This window comes from Coenobita brevimanus, chromosome 97, assembly GCF_032717465.1.
Source record: "Coenobita brevimanus isolate Jiangsu-jjx chromosome 97, ASM3271746v2, whole genome shotgun sequence".
NCBI classification, from domain to species: Eukaryota; Metazoa; Arthropoda; class Malacostraca; order Decapoda; family Coenobitidae; genus Coenobita; species Coenobita brevimanus.
Genome location: NC_137050.1, coordinates 36,327,510 through 36,348,298, shown reverse-complemented (window position 1 = coordinate 36,348,298; position 20,789 = coordinate 36,327,510). Strand labels below are relative to the sequence as shown.

The 20,789-nt window shown below is 41.2% G+C and overlaps 1 protein-coding gene across 1 annotated transcript in view; it reads left to right on the top strand.

The window, feature by feature from the left end:
• Window positions 1-19,743, top strand: part of LOC145413720 (uncharacterized) — a 519,498-nt gene extending 499,755 nt beyond the window's left edge. Inside the window, exon 4 of the mRNA XM_080283376.1 lies at window positions 19,431-19,743. Within this exon, the coding sequence (XP_080139502.1) occupies window positions 19,431-19,628 (198 nt within the window). The 3' untranslated portion in view covers window positions 19,629-19,743. The remainder of the gene's footprint in view (window positions 1-19,430) is intronic.
• The last annotated feature ends 1,046 nt before the right edge of the window (window positions 19,744-20,789 follow it).

Genomic DNA, 20,789 nt, shown 5'->3' with positions numbered 1-20,789 from the left:
GTGGGTTAGTGGTAATGGATAGGTGTGAAAATGAATCAGTGGATGGAGAGCTGAGTGAATAGATGAAGGAGTGTGAATGTAGATAAGTGGGTGTGGGACAGATGGGTGGAAGGATGAATGAGTGGATGGATGGGTTGACTGATGGGTGGAAGTGCGTAGGTGAGTGGATGTGGGTGGGTGAAAAGATAAAATTGTGTATGGATGAGAGTGTGGATAGGAAGATAGGTAGGTGGACGGATGAGCTCTTTGGCAGGTTGGTAAATGGATGCCTTGAGTGAATGGAAGAGAGTGTGGGTGAGTGGATGTGGGACAACTGGATGAATGAATGGGTGGAGAGATGGTTAGCCTGTGAGAAGATGTTGTGTGGGTGGACAGACGGGTGTTTGTTCAGTCGGGTTAATGAATACGGGAACAGGTGTGTAGGTGTAGAGAGAGACCACCTGTGTATAACGAGCGAGTGCTTCGAGAGATGAGGTAATGACTGACTGAATGGACGGATGGATGACTGAAATAAATTGTGATCTCAGAGACAAATTAACTGTTCGAAGGTTGAATAGAAAACAGGTTTTTGTTTTCATTTACGTTTTTAAAGGCTCCAACATGCTTGTATGCGTCGGCCTTGGTCACCTAATGGCGGTTCTCCATGCTGCTCGATCATTAGCAGCCTCCCTTTTCAGTCCATTATCCCTGAGGTCACGCTCAATGACCTTAGACGAGGTCTTTTTCGGTCTACCTCTCGCACCCCTACACCTAACATTTACACTTCTCACTTTCTTCACCCAATTGTCATCCCCCATCCTCTCCGCATGCCCAAACCACCTCAGTCTATCCCTCTTCATCCGAACACCAATGCACTCCTCCCATTCTCTTAACTCTTCCATCGTAAACATAGTACCCCCCCCAGGCCTCGCACTCAAGGACACACCGCACATCCACCTAATCATTGTCATTTCTGTACTTTTGAGCCTGGGAATATCCTCTTCCTTTATTGCCCAGGTCTCATTACCATACAGCATTTCACACCTAACACATGCCGCATACAAAGATCCTTTAGCATGGAGGGAGAGCCCTCTCAGTGTTAGGAGAGGCAACAGCTCCCTGGACTTTTTCCAACCACTCCTCACTCTAGCCACAGAGCTAGCTGCAGCCCCACCTCCAGAACTTAGCATGTCTCCCAAATAACAAAACTCTTCCACACACTCGAGAGACTCTCTAGGAAGATCAATCCTTTCACCCTTGACAATCTTCACATACTCTCCCCGACACACCACACACATGAAATCAGCATTATCTTGCAGTCTACCTCGATACCACTACATCTCTAGTGCATCCGCTTATCACAAACACTGCACTAGATGGAAGTACTTCCCACGCCCTTGTTGCAAATCGCACATGGCCACATTTCCTCTTCTTTGACAGTACTGCCACCAGCCCTAGATACTATCACCTTTGCTTTTTCTTCGTTTACTCTCAAGCCCTTGTGTCCCATACCATTTCTCCACTTCTTAAATCTTTCATTCTCTGCAATCAACACCAAATCATGGGCATACAATATCTCCCACGGGAGTTCATATCTGAAGTCACATGAGAGGGCTTCAAGTACCGTGATAAACAACAAGGGCTCAAGACTGACCCCTGATGCACACCAACATTCACAGAAAACTCATCACTCAAATCTCCACTCACTCTTAGCTGGGTGCGAGTACCCACATACATAGCAATAACCACCCTAACTAGCCACTCCTCGATCCCAGTCTTTCTCTATGCCACTTCATCACCTCGCTAGGGACTCTATCAAAGGCCTTCTCCAAATCAACAAAAACAAAGTACAGGTCCTTTTTCTTTCCTATATAATTTTCCTGAAGCTGTCGAACGAAGAGTATGGCATCGGTGGTCCCTTTGCTTGGCATAAACCCAAATTGCATCTCATCAAAATCACTCCTTTTTTAATCATACTTTCCAGGACTCTCTCCATTACCTTCATTATCTGGTCCAAAAGCTTTGTCTCTATAAGTTCCTCTTTCCAGGGCATCACCCTTCCCCTTGTACACATTTACAGTCACACTCTTCAGCCAATTATCTGGGATAACACATATATAATCGTATTTATCAAGTCAGTAACCAACCTCACTCCTATATAGACACAAAAAATTATTTTGGGGGACTACAAATACATTAAGAAAGAAAACTCAAAGACTGCAGCACCTGCGCCCACCAATGGTAGACAATCTGCCCTTACTCTGTGATCTTGATCTCTGAAGGATTGTTCTCAAAATCCAATCCCTTCGTTCTTACCCCGTCCTTAACTTTTCCACCAAGTTTTGTCCAAATCGACTCAGAATTGCTTTAGTTAACCTTGCCCTTGCCTTCTGTAAATTTAGTCTTTGGCTGATTGTTTCCTCATCCTGCCCTTGAGTGGGAAAGGAGGTCCGGATGATGATGATGATGATGATGTTGGCTGATTGTTTTAAAAACTGAATCCCTTTATCCCTGCCTTATCCTGAACTATTCCGCAAATTTTGGTCTAAATTGAATAAAAATTGTTTAAGCTACCTCGCTATATGACCGTGACCTTTAAGCTACTGTCATAAGAAGCAGTAGGTCAACCCCATGGCATATCCTCAACACTTCAACGAAGTTTGATCCAGTTAGATCAAAACTGTTTATTTTGTTCACACAAGGACACACACGTTGATCTTTGATCTTATCCTGTGACCTTGACCATTGGCTGATTGCTCTGAGTCGAATCCCTTCATTCTTGTCTCACCCACAACCCATTAACTAAATTTGGTATCAGTCGGATAAGTTAAGTTTAATTTTCTCGGTTAATTTTTGACCTCGCCCTGTGACCTTGATCTGTGGCTTATTGTATACCTACTCAAAAGCAGCAGGTCATCCATCATCCACCAAATTTGGATAAACTCGGATAATCTCTGCATTATTTTGCTCACACACACACACACACACACACACACACACACACACACACACACACACACACACACACACACACACACACACACACACACACACACACACACACACACACACACACACACACACACATTCCGAAAAAAAAAACATCCGCGTCTTGATTTGCGAGCGCAAGTGTAGAAATGAAGTGATGGACGAATGGGTGGGTGGGTGTAGCTGACAAAGTGCCAGAGAGAGTAATGATGGGGGAGGGAGGTGAACCAGTGGATGTCTGGAAGCTGAAATGGATGGAAAAGGAGATGAGTGGATGAATGGACAGAAGAATGGGAGAGGAGGTGAATGCAGGAGGGAATGAATGTGTGATTGAACAGGATTTTGGCTGCATAAACGAAGGGATGAAGGAATGACTTGAGAATAATTTAATCTATTTCCCTGCCTAATCTATCCAGCCAATCATCCATCTATCCAACGTCGTATCTAGCTAAATTATCTGTTGTCTGGCTTCTAAGTCCCAGAGTTCATTTAGACTGACCTTGACAAACACCACCAAAAATTCCCAGTCGCAACTTATCGCCATTCCCTCCCGCCCTTCTAGACAGTCCTCCCTCATGTACTTTTCCTCTGCATCCCTTCTCATTCCCAGTCGCCCTCTCCCAACCCTACCATAGCCTGTGCTTTTCTATCTGAAAATAATGCAAACTTTCCCTAGCTGGTCCGTGAGAGACAGGAAGATGAAATGGAAAGGGATATGGAAGTGCATACGAGGAGGCAAACTAAGAGACAAGATCAGCGAAATGATAGAACTAAAAGTGAAACAGTAGACTCAAAGGAATGGAAAATTTACCCTAGCAAGCAAAGCATGCCATTTTATTTACTTCTTTCGATCTCCTGATGATATGATTCAGCAAAGAAGAGACTTTTCAAACTGGAGGTTGATTATAGCCTTCATTAAACCCTTCATTAGTAGCGGACTTTACCCAGGTTGAAAAGAAGCATCTGGGGGTATTAAACACATTAAAAAAATACCTTCGTAATGAAAGGTTTAGAAAAAGAGGGACTGGTATGGAAGGAAGAGAGAGAAAGGGGAAGAGGAGTGGGATGGGAAGGGTGGGATAAGAAGAGGGGAGAAGGGTAAACTAAAGATCGAGAAGGGGGGAACAAAGGCCGAGGGAATAAATGGGGAGGGAGGAGTAGAGGGGAAAAAGGAAAATAATAACATGGGAGGAAGAAAAGTAAAAGAAAAAAGAAAAAAACAAGAGGTGAATGAAAGCAGGGTAAAGGAGAGGAAACAAAAGGGTATGAGTTGGACACGGGAATGAAGGTGAGGTGACAGTAACACAAAAGGGAAGGAAACAAAAAGGAAGAGGAGGGAGGAGTAGATGAAAAGGAGAAGGGGATGGGAGGTAGAGAGGATAAAATAGATGGGGAAAGGGAGTAGAGGAAGAGAATAAGGTTAAGGAGAGGAACAGAAAAGTACAAGGGGAAGGGGAGAGGATAGGGGTCACAAGGGAACAGCTAGAGAGAGAAAGAGGGGTGAGATGTAGAGATAGGTGGGGAAATGAAAGAGATGACGAGAGAGAGAGAGGGGGGGGGATAACCCTTCAGCCAGCATCGCCCTGGTATTTCAACACAGGCTGGTATAAAGCTTTCTCTTTTTATCTCGTATTTTTTCCTTTTTTTTTTTATTCTTCTGTTTTTCTTCTTCCCTTTCTTTTCTGCTTCGTATTCCCCAGCGCTCTTAAATCTTTCCATGTATTTGTTTCCCTTTTGTATTCTAGTCTCGCTCTACTCTTTTTCATGTCATTAATTCTGAGTTCTCTCTCTCTCAGTCTCTCTCTCTCTCTCTCTCTCTCTCTCTCTCTCTCTCTCTCTCTCTCTCTCTCTCTCTCTAATTATTGAACGCCCTTACCTAACCTAACGTCACCCTGATAATGCCATATCAACCGACAGCAAGATAAAGTTAGAAAAGTTTTAAACAAAACTACCAAATGGCCGTACTGAATGCCTCTTGATCTCTTCAGTCTAAGGCCTTAACTTGCAATTTATTTAGATTAACACCAGTTGACATTACTCATTTGAGAGACCCATTGGGATGAAGAGATTAAACGCAAATAAAAGTCTAATACTGCATAATGGAAACCGCAGTCAAAATTATGTGAAAGGTCGGAATAATATAATATCTGGGTTAAAGAGCTAAATGTGACATAATCTCAAGACATAGACAGGTGCAAAGGTGAATAGAATGTTTTATCAACAAAGAAATTAGGATTTTATCATTCTCACAGCAGTGAATCACATTTTTGACATAATAACCCTTTTCATTTTTCACGCGTCACTGTAATATTTTGACAAATTTTATAGTCTTTTGTATACATTTTAGCGTTGTTGAGGTTCCGCTAATTTATAATTAATCTATTCTTGCGTCTACACAGTTAACTAAGGAACAATAAGCTTTGCATGATCCATGACAAGGTACTGACACATCATTAGTTAGGCATAAGCAAAATCAATAAATTATTATATTACAAAGGACAGAACCAGACCAAGACACACAGTGTGAACAAGGATATCATTTAAGACTGAGGGTGAAGGAATGCAGGTGCGTGGTATTGCTGGGCCAGACGAGCCAGTGTAGCATCAATAACGTACACACGATGCCAGAGAATGGTAGATACAGAATGAGTAATAGTAACAAGTTTATTTTAGTTTTGAAACAATATGCCAAGGGTAATCTGAGTTTCTTTTGAATGACATAAACTTTGAGTATCCTTATTATATCTTTAAAAAATCATATTGTTTGCACATGAATTCACATTTCCACTGTACCCATTTCATCTCCTCATCTTTATGTGCTCCCCACAGTTTGGGAATCACCGCTACATACATATGATTTGTACGATCACATTCTGAATGTACAATGCAATTTTGGTCTCTATGCTCGAATAAAGACAAAGTTAGAGCCGATACAACGTAAACTTACTAAATTATTTCCTTCAATGACAGCGTCAGCTACGTTGATTCCTTCGTTTCTTAACAAATCTCACTATAATGGGTCAATGTCTATGCTTTCAAATAGCAGTAAGTTTGATAGCGTAAACAATGATAAGATTGATAATATATTCCCGTTTGCCTAAGAGTGCCTAGATTTTTTTATGAAGAGGAGGAGGAGGAGGAGGAGGAGGAGGAGGAAGAAGAGGAAGAAGAGGAGAAAGGAAGGAAGAACGAAGAAAGATAGAAGATAGAAAGAACTCAGGCCTGCAAAATGTGTCCCCCCTAAAGAAAAATGAACATTAAAAAGCCTAAATCATGATTCGTTCAATTCCAGACACCTGAAAACACTGCATTTAAAAACCTGTACGTCACAGACAGACTGCAACACACCAGAGACAGACTAAAAATGTCAGTTATCGACATTACTTAAGAAGTAATCCAATAACACGTCTTGTGTAACACTGTAAATCATTGATAATGAAAATATGAAACAAGCAACTGGTCGAAATTTCCACCAAAATACTCTTTATTTATCCCTTGTTTAATAAGTTATACAACCGTAAATGGTTATGGTCTGAAAGAAGTACTTCAAGATAATTGATGTGATCCCTTCCAAACCATATTGCATGCTGATAAAAACATGACGAAACTTTGTTTTTCACACCAAATGCAAAGCTAGCTATGCTGCGGATGGGAAGCGACGTGGCTTTCAGTTGCTTATGTTGTTTTGAGTGAGGCTGTTCAGACCAGATGCGATGCTCTCTAACGGTAGCGTGCGACGTCGCTTGTTAGTCTTTAGATCTTGGCTTGTATAGTTTTCTAGATCGCCGCCTCCGCGATTTTTCTCGCCATAGCTTCTGCCACGCATGCGCACTGGAGGGCTTGAAGAGTCAGTTGCCACAGTCTGCTAGCCTTTCCATCTCACTTGTGGACGGCCCGTAGCTTGTATTTTGTTTCTGGATGTCTCGTTCAGTCACTGATAAGACTTCATTAACCTGAGTGGGAGACAGTCTAAAATATTGCCTGAATTTTTTCCTCATCACCTGAAAGTTCTTGAATATGGTGATGGACTTCGCCCAACTTTGATCTTTTTACATTCTCGTACCCATTTCTTGTTCATTTCTTTGGAAATGGCTTGAGTGAGCAATAATAGCTCCACTTCCTCCTCCTCATAGGACCACTAGGTGCTGTCTTCCATGGCTCAGGTGATACTATTGATCGCAACATCCACAATGTAATTCGCTGACATCGGTTCCGGTGTGAAATTTCACATCTTAAGCATCGCTAGCGTGTGTTCACAGGGTAGCTAGCATCGCCTCCGGTGTGAAAAGGCCTTTAAGACTGATCCTAAGATACATATGGCTTTCTTTCGAATGAAGAGGTGATACCATTATTAAAGACTGTCATCATTCCGAAAGGAATGCAGGATAGTTACCACACACCTAAAGTAACCTGGAATACCTTTCTGCAGTTTGCTGTGATGATTAATCAGCATTCAAGAACATGGGATCCAACAGTGTGTGTGTTTATGTAGCTGGCTTTTGGCCCCCTAAATCCCTTTCAAAGAGCTAAATAAAAAGATGAAAAAGGTATCTGTTAATTTTTGACAAAGGAACAATTATACCAAGTTTGAAGCGAAATGGTGAAGAAATAAAAGAATGGCGCCAAGTGAGAATGGTTTGCAGGAAAGAAAGAAGAAACAAACTCCGTAAGCACAATATTTTCTACTTTATGGTATGAAAATCAACTGAATTTATTACGAATGAACAACTAAAGTAAATAAATAATTAAAATTCATGACCAGTCGTACTACAGAGTCCTGGCCTTTGGTTCCTTCTTCCTTGCATTTTATAGATAGGTAGATAGATATAGATATAGACAGATAGATAGATAATATCGCAAATTAAATTTTTAGTACTACCTTCTGCACTTCGTATATTATTTCTGTTCCCCATATTTGTCATAGAAGAAGAAACTCCATATTTTCTAGTACTGTTAACGGAGGAGAGTGTAGAGGGTGTGGTGGTGTCTGTAGTGTTGCAGTGTTCAATTAATTCCGTAGCTACAGAATTATCTCCTCTATTAAGGCCGAACCACATGGTGATCTATGCTGCTAAATCTGCTACTCTCTCTCTCTCTCTCTCTCTCTCTCTCTCTCTCTCTCTCTCTCTCTCTCTCTCTCTCTCTCTCTCTCTCTCTCTCTCTCTCTCTCGATTTCTACCCTACATCAAAGCACTCACACTACGTTTCCGCTCTCTCTCTCATCCGCCTCCTGCTACTTGTTGACCCTGTTACTCTCTCTCCGAACCAGAATTCTTTATTGAAACAGCACGTCCTCAACGCCCTTTCCTGCATTCTGTGAACTGAGTGCAAACACTTCTCCATTTGTACATCACTTACAAGCTTACAATATGTTCACCTACCTGCCCATGTGCGCGCCGTCACGTACATGTGCACAGCTCAATGCGCAAATATATTTCGCAACACTTACATTCACACACACACACACACACACACACACACATTTTATATATATATATATATATATATATATATATATATATATATATATATATATATATATATATATATATATATATATATATATATAATAACACAGGGTACACTTCAGTGATGGTATATACACCACCGTACTAACATATACAGCCAAATACTCCTCTGAATCACAGATATGTTAAGGCCACACAAACACCCCATAAAACGCCCACACAGAGATATACACACCCACGCAGGACACACATCTCAGCTATGGCAGGACACACAGCTATTACTGTGGTCACCTCTTTGCAAAAGGATTTATTAAGGCCATTTATCACCTATCTCACTAAAAAAAAATCTCCCCTGAGAGACTGTTTAACCCTCTCACCACAAGGTCTCTTCTAGGAAGAATGAAATCGTGTGACTGAAGTCTGTTAATTTGACCCACGAGGTTCAAAAAATCTCTCTTCAGCTGAATTTAATTACCTGGATTTGGCAAGACTATCTCAATAAAACACTTCATCGGAATCTATGGATTACGTATGTCCACAGCAGCGAAAGGGTTAACATTGCAAGGGATCTATTGAGGCGTCTGCTATTATATATATATATATATATATATATATATATATATATATATATATATATATATATATATATATATAAATTATATTTTTTTTTTTTTTTTTTTTTTATAAGATGTTATTTAGTGGCTTATCGGCCTGGAGTGGTTAGATGTAGCTTTTGATAACCCTCTCCATACGAGGAATGTTATCTTCATCCGAATTAAATAGTTTGATGTTATCTAGAACACAATCAAATTTACGTGATATCTAGAACAATCAAATTTACGTGATATTATCTAGAACATAATCAAATTTACGTCCTTGGGCTGAAAAGTCTAATGAAGGCAGAATGCAGCCCGCTTCCTCCTAGGCTAAATAAAATCGTAAGGCGCTGGTAACAACTTTAAAAGCGTCACAGTACTGAAGAGAATAACACTGATATCATACTGAGAGAGAGAGAGAGAGAGAGAGAGAGCGCCTAGGCATGTGAACCTCAGGACCATGCTTGTTAGCCTGTCTGACTCGAGCTTATCCCTTCAGTGCGACGTCGAGTATTTCATATTCTCAGACAATAACCATACGATTTTATTCACCATCTATATTCAACTCAAACAATACCGGGGAATTATTAAAGCTGTGTCCAACCCTTCCCCTTCGAAAAGTCTGCCCTAAGCTAGAAAAAAAAAAAATCGCCTGAATGCAGTAATAATCAAGTAAACTGGCATCATCGGCCTAAAGCGGTTAAAATAATTACACACACACACACACACACACACACACACACACACACACACACACACACTACCATACATACTACATATGGATATAGATACAGATATGGATAGATAGATAGATAGATAGAGATACAGATGTAGATATAACTTTCTTATATACCTAATACACAGTCAAGTAGTCAAGTATTAACACACATTCTCTCTCTCTCTCTCTCTCTCTCTCTCTCTCTCTCTCTCTCTCTCTCACACACACACACACACACACACACACACACACACACACACAGTATTCAGTTATCCTCTCATCCAGCAACACAGACTTGGAAGGAGGGTGAGTGGGAGTGCAATGAGTTTGACCACGCTCAGGTTATACACTATATACGAAGTTCCCAACCAAGAGATTCGTCTGTTTCGTCCACTTATCTTTGTAGACACGAAGAAATTTTATCAGAGGAAGTTCTTATTTTTATTATCTTCTTATTCCTTGTTACTTTTCTTCTCTCTTCCATCTTCCTCGTCAAATAGTTCTCATTCTTTGTTACTTTTCAGATCCTCATCCCTCTTTATATTATACTCTCTCTCTCTCTCTCTCTCTCTCTCTCTCTCTCTCTCTCTCTGCCTCCTGCTACGTGTTGACGCTGTTGTTCTCGTCAGAACCAGAATTCCACATTCACATAGCACGTCCTCAACGCCCTTTCCTGTTTTCTGTGAACTGAGTGCAAACACGACTCCATTTGTTCTTCACTTCCATGCTTAAAATATGTTTACCTTCGTACCCATGTGCGCGCCGTCACATAGGCCTACATGTGCACAACGCCATGCGCACATGCATTTCACAACATTTACATGCACACCACCACCACAACACACACACACACACACACACACACACACACACACACACACACACACATATATATATATATATCTATATATATATATATATATCTATATATATATATATATATGTATGTATGCAGCACCACAGAGACACATGCTACACATCAGTGATGATATATACACCACAGTGCAAACATATACAGCCAAATACTCTTCTACGTCACAGATATGATGTTAAGGCCACACAAACACCCCATAAAACGCCCACACAGATATATACACACCCACGCTCACAATACACCCCCAGGTTGTACACCACAATGGCAGGACACACATCTCAGCTACTGCTGTGGGTAACTTGCAGCAAAAAGATTTATTAAGGCCATTTATCACCTTTACCTTGTAAAAAAATCTCCCTTGAGGACTTCTTAACCGTCTCACCACAAGAACTCTTCTAGGAAAAATGAAATCGTGTTACTGCAGCTGAGAGAAGCAGAGAAAGACGCCAATGTATTGACGGGATGACCTGTAAACTCTTCACTCCAAGGTCTTTTTTGGGGGGTGGAGTGTTCTTAGTTCTTCAAGGTGATTTAATTCAGCTTATTAGATCCCTGTAGCAAAGGAGTTCATGAAAACAGTAATCTGATGCATGAGGTTCAAAACATCTGTCCTCAGCTGAATTTAGTCATCAAGCTGTAGCAAGGCTATATCAATAAAACACGATATCGAACTCTATGGATTAAGTACGTCCACAGCAGCGAAAATGTTAACATTGCAAGGGATCTATTGAAGTTTCTGATATTATACTTTTTTATTTAGACGATTTTAGTTAGAGACTTATAGGCCTGGAGTGATTAGATGTAGCTTTTGATAACCCTTTCCATACGAAGATTGTTATCTTCAGCCGAATAAAATAGTTTGATGTTATCTAGAACACAATCAAATTTACGTGATATCTAGAACAAAATCAGATTTACATGATGTTACCTAGAACATAATCAAATTTACGTGATATTATCTAGAACATAATCAAATTTACCTGATATTACCTAGAACATTATCAAATTTACGTGATATTATCTAGAACACAATCAAATTTACGTGATATCTAGAACATAATCAAATTTACATGATGTTATCTAGAACACAATCAAATTTACGTGATGTTATCTAGAACATAATCAGATTTACTTGATGTCATCTAGAACATAATCAAATTTACGTTCTCGAGCTGAAAAGTCTAATGAAGGAAGAATGCAGCCTCCTTCCTCCTAGGCTAAATAAAATCGTAAGGCGCTGGTAACAACTTTAAAAGCGTCGCAGTACTGAAGAGAATAACACTGATATCATACTTCGAGAGAGAGAGAGAGAGAGAGAGAGAGAGAGAGAGAGAGAGAGAGAGAGAGAGAGAGAGAGAGAGACTAGGCATGTGAATCTCGGGAACATGTTTGTTAGCCTGTCTGAATCAAGCTTACGCATTCAGTGCGACGCCGTGTATTTCATTTTTACAGACAAAAGCCATACGATTTTATTCAAGAATTATATTAAACATAAACAATACCGGGGAATTACGAAAGCTGTGACAAACTCTTCCCCTTCGAGAAGACTGCCTAAAGCTGAAAAAAAAAAATAATAATAATAATAATCGCCTGAATGCAGTAATAATGATGTAAATTGTCATCTTCTGCCTAAAGCAGTTAAAATAATTTCACACACACACACACACACACACACACACACACACACACACACACACACACACATACATACATACATACATACATATAGATAGATAGACTGATGGATATAGTTACAAATATTGATAGATAGATGCAGATTCAGATGTACATATAAATTTCTTATATACCAAATACACAGTCAAGCTTAGTAGTGAAGTATTCACACACATTCTCTCTCTCTCTCTCTCTCTCTCTCTCTCTCCATCAAAAGTATTATCAGGGACAAGTTTTCTTCAATCACAGACAGATTGATCAAAGACTCGCGACACGAATTTCGGAATAACTTCAGAATAACGGTTCCTGTCTTGCGAATCTCTTGGATTTTTCAAAGATATATTCAGTATGTGTGACGTAATTAAATCCACTGACGTTCTCTATCTCAATTTACATAATGCGTTCAGTAAATTTTCCTACCAAAGACTCATGTAGAGAAGGAAGACGCATTGTTTCGCCTATACACAGACGTTACGAGCATAGTGCCCTCTCTGACCCTCGAAAGAATGAGGGAAATACAAGGATAAAAAAATAGAAGTCAAGGACACTTGCTGGTAAGTACAAGACATAGTTGGAGAATGCCAAAATAACTTTACAATTAATAGACAGTGCAGAGGCCTAGATTATTATTTACGGGACTTCCTTGTCCTACGCGGAATGCAGAAGGGCTAAGAAGGCAGAAATATGTTGAATGATCAGTCAGTGAGGAAGATTTTACGTGGTTTCTTCGCGTGTCGGCTGCTGGGTTGATTTTTTTTTTTTTTTTTTTTTTTTTTTATGCGAGGAAGAAGGAACCAAAGGCCATGAGCCCGCAGTAACAGTTCCCTCCAAGAGAAAAACAAAATACAATAGAGAGCCAAATTCAAGATCCGATCATTTTGAGATGCCTGGACACACTGCGTTTGAAAGACTGGAGATCATAGGCAGGAGGAAATACAGACAGAGGGAGACAGTTCCAGAGCTGACCTGTTGCATGAATGAAAGACTGGGAGTAACGGTTAACTCTTGCATTAGAGAGTTGGACAGAAAAGGGATGAGAGTTTGCTGCCAGACGGGTGCTACGCGCCCGTCGTAGAGGTGGAGGAATGCAAGCAGACAGTTCAGAGGAGCAGTGACCATTAAAGTAGCGATAGAAAAGAGATAAAGATGCAACAGTGCGGCGAAGAGACAGAGGTTGAAGGAGTCAGTAAGAGGAGGAGAGTTAATGAGACGAAAAGCCTTTGACTCCACCCTATTGAGAAGAGCTGTATGTGGGGAGCCTCCCCACACATGAGAGTTGTACTCCACACAGGGGCGGATAAAACCCCTGTATAGAGTCAACAATTGTGCAGGGAGTAAAGAAAGAGCGGAGTCGGCTTAGCACACCCAATCTCTTGGAAGCAGATTTTACAAGAGATGCAATATGATCTTTTCCAAGATAAGTCCCGAGTAAATGAAACCCCAAGCATGTTCAAGGATGATGCAGGATTAATCTGAATATTATTAAACATTAGTGGGTATACCTGTGGAAGATTTTGTCGGGTTGATAGGTGTAAGAACTGAGTCTTAGAAGCATTAAAGACAACCATATTATTTTTACCCCAGTCAGAGATATGAGCCAAGTCAGACATTAGGTGTGCCATAGCCTCATCCCTTGTTTCTTGAAGTAACTGTTGAGATGGGCGTTGCGGGAACCGAATGGAAAGGTGAAGGAGTGGAGTCATCAGCGTATGAGTGGATAGAGTTAGATGTACAGCTTAGAAGATCATTGATGAATAAAAGGAAGAGAGTTGGTGATAGGACAGAGCCCTGAGGAACACCACTGTTGATAGATCTAGAGAAGAACGATGGCCGTCTACGACAGCAGCTATAGAACGACCAGAAAGGAAGCTAGCGATGAAGGTACAGATAGAAGGATAGAAACCGTAGGAGGGCAGTTTGGAAATTAAAGATTTATGCCAGACTCGATCGAAAGCCTTTGAGATGTCAAGTGCAATGGCAAAGCTTTCGCCAAAGTCCCGAAAGGAGGATGACCAGGAGTCTGAAAGGTAGGTGAGAAGATCGCCAGTGGAGCGTCCCTGACGGAACCCATACTGACGATCGGAAAGAAGGTTGTGATAGGAAAGATGCCTTAAAATTTTTTTATTAAGAATTGACTCGAAAACTTTTGAAATACAGGACGTTAAAGCAATTGGACGATAGTTGGAGGGTTGGGAGTGGTCACCCTTCTTTGGGACTGGCTGAATGAGAGCAAACTTCCAGCAAGAAGGAACGGTACAAGTTGACAGACAAAGGCGAAATAGTTTGCCTAGGCAGGGTGTAAGCACAGAAGCATTGTTTTTGAGAACAACAGGAGGGACCCCATCAGGCCCATATGCCTTGTTAGTACTGAGGCCAGTAATGGCAGAAAATACATCAACTGAAGAAATTTTAATGTCAGCCATGAGGAAGTCAGAGGGGGGAAGTGATGGAGGAACAGCACCGGAATCGTCTAAGGTGGAATTGGAGGAGAAAGTCTGTGCAAAGAGATCTGCTTTATCGGTAGAAGAAATAGCTACAGAACCATCAGAGTAGAAAAGAGGAGGGAAGGATGATGAGGTAAAGTTGTTAGAAAGATTTTTGGCAAGGTGCCAGAAGGAGCGGGAAGAATTCGAGTTGAAGAGTTGAGAGCATTTAGTATGGATGAAATTATTTTAGTAGAGCGAAGAACAGACTTAGCACGATTCCGGGCAGAAACGTAAAGATTATGTGATTCAGGGGTGGGTTGGCTCCGGTACCTTTTGTAGGCCTTCTCCTTGTTGCGGACAGCATTAGAACAAGCGTGATTAAACCAAGGCTTTCTTGCGTTAGCCAAAGGATATGAGAAAGGAATGTATGCTTCCATGCCCGAGAGAATAACCTCCGTAATGCGCAAGGCACACTCAGATGGCTCACGGCCATGGAAGCAATAATCATTCCAGGGAAAATCAAAGAAGTACTGCCTGAGGGCCTCCCAGTCCGCAGCTCCAAAATGCCAGAGACGACGTTTCCCTGGAGGGTCCGCAGGCCGTACTGGAGCGATAGGACAGGTTAAGGTAATAAGGTTGTGATCGGAGGAGCCCAACGGAGAGAAAAGATTAACAGAGTAAGCTGAAGGATTAGTTGTGAGGAAGAGGTCAAGTATGTTGGAGCTCTCTCCAAGGCGGTCAGGGATACGGGTAGGGTGCTGTACAAGCTGCTCTAGGTCATTAAGGATAGAAAAGATGTAGGCTTGTTCACCAGGTGGATCCGTGAAAGGAGAGGAGAGCCAAAGGTGGTGGTGAACATTGAAATCTCCAAGAATGGAGATTTCAGAGAAAGGAGAAATGGACAGAATGTGTTCCATCGTAGAAGTAAGATAGTCGAAGAATTTTAGATAGTCAGTAGAATTAGGGGATAAGTAAACAGCACAGATATATTTAGTCAGAGAATGACAGGAAAGCCGAAGCCAGAGAGTGGAGAATTCAGAAGAATCAAGTTCAGGAACACGAGAGCAAGATAAGTCGTTGCGTATGTATACACAACAGCCACCTTTGGCTTTGAAATGAGTATAGAGAAAGTAGGAGGATACAGAAAAGGGTTTGCTGTCAGTTGCCTCAGACAGCTGAGTCTCCGTTAGAAAAAGAAGGTGAGGTTTAGAGGAGGAGAGGTGGTGCTCAACAGAGCGAAAGTTAGATGAAAGGCCGCGAATGTTGCAGAAATGAAGAAGAAGAGAGTCAGACAGTGGTTCCAGGCACCTCGAGTCGTCACCGGGAGAGGGGCAGATGGCGGGGGCATTTATGGTCCCCCCCCCTGGGGACTCCGAGGCTAGGTGAATTGACGCCATTTTGGTAAATTTTGAATAGGAAGTGTAGTGTGTACTGTGCATGTAGTTTGGTGAAGATAGATAGAGAAATTTGTACTGGAGAGCATGCTGGCCTACTCTCTGTGTAACTGAGACACTGAAAAAGTTCAGCAAAGGGGGATGGTCAGGAACTAGTCCTGAGGGCTGATGAAACGGGAGCTCCAGCACTCCCTGTCATCAGCTTTCCATCCACCTCGGGAGTACTGCCCTGCTCGACTGGTGCTACAGTCTACTCCAACTGTATGGTGCTCCTGTCTGTATGTCTGAAACAGCTTCATGAATGTGAAGTAATTTGTCGCACTGACACTCCTACTTCCAAATATTACAGCATTATTATAATTTTTATTTACAAAATACTTGTTTATAATTTATCAACAATATATAAGCTAGAATTCAAGCAATCATGTGAAAGTATTTACAAAATAAACCAGCAGTCAGCCATTCCACATCAGCACCGATGCTTACCAGTCTTTACATAGACACGGGGTTCAATGCTGGGTTCCTTACTGCTTTTAATATACGTATAGTAAATACTAAAAAAAAAAAGCTTGTGCTGTAAAATATCCTGATCTGTTGATGAAACAAAATTTGCCAGGAGTGGATACATCATAACACAGGAAGGAGATTCGACTGTTGAACAGGTCGAAACATTGGAAACGGATTTCGAATTAGTAAACGTATCTTCCTAAACACTATCAGTTTAATAATAACGCCAGCTATACTATGAACAATATTCAGCCGATTATGCAAAGCACGAAAAATATTTAGGAAGTATAATAAAGCTTGTGAGAGAACTGAGTGCAAGAATTATCGTGGCATAAGTCTATTGACTGTGGTAAGGAAGGTATATGGCAGAATTATTATAGAGAAAGTAAGAGAGATGTCAGAGGTCCTAGTGAGTGAAGAACAGGGTGGCTTTAGGAGTGGCAGAGGATGCATGGATCAAATATTTGCCGTAAGACAGATAGTGGAGAAGGCGTGTGAGAAAGACTATAAGGTGTTTATGACATTTATAGATCTGGTAAAAGCATACGACAAAGTAGACAGAGAAGGATTGTGGAAGGTTTTGTGCATGTACGGTGTAAATTGTAAGGTGCTGGGTGCCGTCAAGAGTTTTAATGATGGTAGTGAGGCATGTGGAAGGGTCAATGTGGGCGTGCGACAAGGTTGTGTGATGTCCCCATGTTTTTATATATATATATATATATATATATATATATATATATATGGATGGGGTGATGAGAGAAGTAAAAACACGAGTAATAGAGAAAGGGATGGCGTTGGTAATGAATGGTGATGGATGGAATATCTCAAATTTGTTGTATGCTGATGATGCAGTGCTACTTGCAATTAACGGACAAATGCTTGGTAGACTAGTGTAGAGTTTTGCTGATGTCTGTGAGCTTCGTGCCTTGAGAGTAAATGTAGAGAAGAGTAAAGTGATGGTAATCGAGAGAGAAGGTGACTCCCAGTGTGATGTTACAGTGAATGAAGAGAGAATGGAATTGGTAAAAGAGTTCAAATACCTGGGTACAGTGATAGAGAAGAGAGGAAAATGTGCAAAAGAAGTGGAAAGTAGAGTGACACAAGGAAGGAAAGTAGCTGGTGCTGTGAAGGCCTTGATAAAAAACAGAGGCTTGAGTGTTGCAGCTGCACGAGGCTTACGTGAAGGAGTGTTAGTTCCAACTTTAACATTTGGTTATAAGACTATGTTGCGGCATGAAAATGAAAAGTCAAGAGTAAGAACAGTGAAGATGGGACTGCTGAGGAATGTATGTGGAGTACAGAGTGAACAGGATACGGAATAATGTGATTCGTAAAAGATGCGGAGTGAGGAAGTCTGTGGACACCAGAATCGAAGAGATGGTTTGGTCATGTGGAGAGAATGGATGACAATAGAGTGGTGAAAAAGTTATATCTCAGAGAATTTGAAGGAGGGAGGAGGCGAGGTAGGCCAAGAAGTATGTGGAGGGATATGGTGGATGAGTGTGTGAGGAAGAGAGGTATGGAAGCTGGTGAGGCTAAGGGACTGACAAAAGACCGAGCTGGCTGGATGAATTTTGTGCTGAGAGACTCATAACCAGGGATTTGGCATCCCTTTTTAACGTGACAGCTTTCGGATTGACTGTCAGGTAAATGTGAAGCTACAGAACGTGGTGATTTTTTTTTTTTCTTTGCCTATCCAATGAAGCCAGGATTCCGTGGGCTTGAATGATGAGTGAATGGAATTGGGCAAACTTAGGCTGTCTGGACGTTGCTACTCCTCACCCTGCCCTAGGGTGAGAAAAGAGGTCCGGATGATGATGATGATGATGATGATGATGATAAAGCATGATTTGGAACCAAGAAGTGTTGCTTACAAAGGCTATTTATAATGCAAATTAACTAGATTCACTGGTAGATTATGCGCATAAAAATTCAAAAATATACTGGTATAATTACCTTGTACGTCTACACTTAGAATATCGTGGCCAGCTCTTGTCACCTTACTGAATTTAAAAAAAAAAATGGAGGAGTCTGAGAGAGTTCAGGGAAAGGTAACAAAAATGATGCCCAGATTGAAAAATAAATCATATGAGGAACACATAAAAACGATTACTCTATTTATCTTAACTAAATGCAGACTATGAATTGATTTAAGTATTCAAGTACGGTATATGTTTCAAAGGACATGATAATATGGGAGCAGAAATATACATTTCACTAGATCTATCAATATTACATGCGGTAACGATTATAAACGTGTAGTGTTGGCAAACACTACCGGTTGGACGAAGCTGAGCATGCGTCTTCAGTAAACTGTGAACATATTGGAACAAACTGTCTTTCAACGCGGTGAACTATGATACAGTGCTGACATTAAAAATTAAAAAAAATGCTAAGGTAATACATTTCTGAAGGATAATGTCTACAGGAGTTGTATACCAGATGCTGACGTGATGTTACTGTCCGTGAAAGGTTATGACAGAGTTTGATTTCCCTTAACCATTTCCTATGACATTTCTATGACTGTAGGCTGCACGGTATTCCTCACATTTTCCTGCCGGCATCAACTAGAGAGATTAGTGGGTGGGTACGAGCCTTCCTGCTTTGCTATCCTTGTCTTTGATTCACGGAATTATATTAGTTAAACCAACGGAATCAAAATAACAAAGAGAAATGCTGCTATTTGTTTTCCTTTGTGCTCTCTCTCTCTCTCTCTCTCTCTCTCTCTCTCTCTCTCTCTCTCTCTCTCTCTCTCTCTCTCTCTCTCTCTCTCTCTCTCTCACCAGCCATGCCTCTCCCTGTACAGGTGGTGGTGGTGTTCTACGTGCTGATCATCGCGGTGCTGGTGGGTACAACACTGCGGCGGCGTGGAGGGCAGCAGGGGCCCGAGGAGAAGGAGGAGGCGCGTCACTTGCTGCTCTACGACGACCGCACTCACGCCGTCACACACACGCCAGCACTACCCACCTCCAGGATACACGAGGCGGGACTCCTTACTGTGTGAGGATGGGGATCAAAGTTAGGCAGAGGCAATAGGACAGGATATGGAGGACAATACGCGAGAGGGAGAAAAAGGACGGAGGGAAACGGACACATGAAACTAGAAAATATTAAACAGAAGTGCCAATGAAAAGGCTATAGCTTAATCTTTCATGTGATCTGACCTGATTTAAAATGCAGTTTGTGATGGAAATGAGGAGAAAAATGGGCCATGAAGAGACTGATAATCTGAGATGAGCTGCGTGTGTTGTCCGGGTAGGTTGTAGGGTCAGGGAATGACGGAAGAGGGCAGTTCCCGTAGTGAGTGAAAGAAAAAAAAAATGATCGAAAATGGTTAAAGACTGTATGCTTATAAGTTCAATAGTACAGGGGGCAGGCAGGTCTCAAATCTTTAGAAGCAACAGCATTTTTAGGAACCAGGTTGTCCATTTAGGAAAGGGAGGCTATCAACATCCGTAAAATATTGCTCCCCCCTATCTAGAACTGTTGTACTCATTTACGATAATTTCTGAAGCTCAAGACGAAGAGTGAAATGGTGAACTATTGCTGACTGCACTCTAAAATGTGAGATGCAACTGGGCACGTTTCTTCACCACAAGCATTGCACAGATATCAGTAAAAAGTAGGAGCCTTTTTTTATTATAATTTTTTTCAACATACCACCGTAAATAAGAGCACACGTCTAATTTCTGACGGCCAATTTTGACACACCTGAGAGGATACAAAATCGTTAGACTGTATTCCAATTTACCTAATATCAGCAAGGAAGGGGAAGATCAAACTTTTTTTACGAACATACTGTATATTTAAAAAATGTTGTCAAAAATTTGGAGACTGCATTTCTTTTCGCGATCCCACGTAGGTTTAATCCCTTCAGCACGAGGGCGTAGTTTTGGTTTTCTTGCTGCTACTTTTAGACGATTTAAATACACAGGAGAGACATCAAACTGAGGAGTTTTCTGTTTACATTTATTAACCCCTTCAATATGGGTGTTTGCTATGTTGAATAATATCGTCTGTAAGCATCAAGATACCAGAAAGGAAAAAAGTCATCTAATTCAAAAAGTTAATAATATGATCACAAAGAAAAAACGGGAATAATGTGTGTTTGTGTGCATGTGTGTGTGAGATTGGGAAGCCAGGATGGGTAGCAGGGATGCGATAC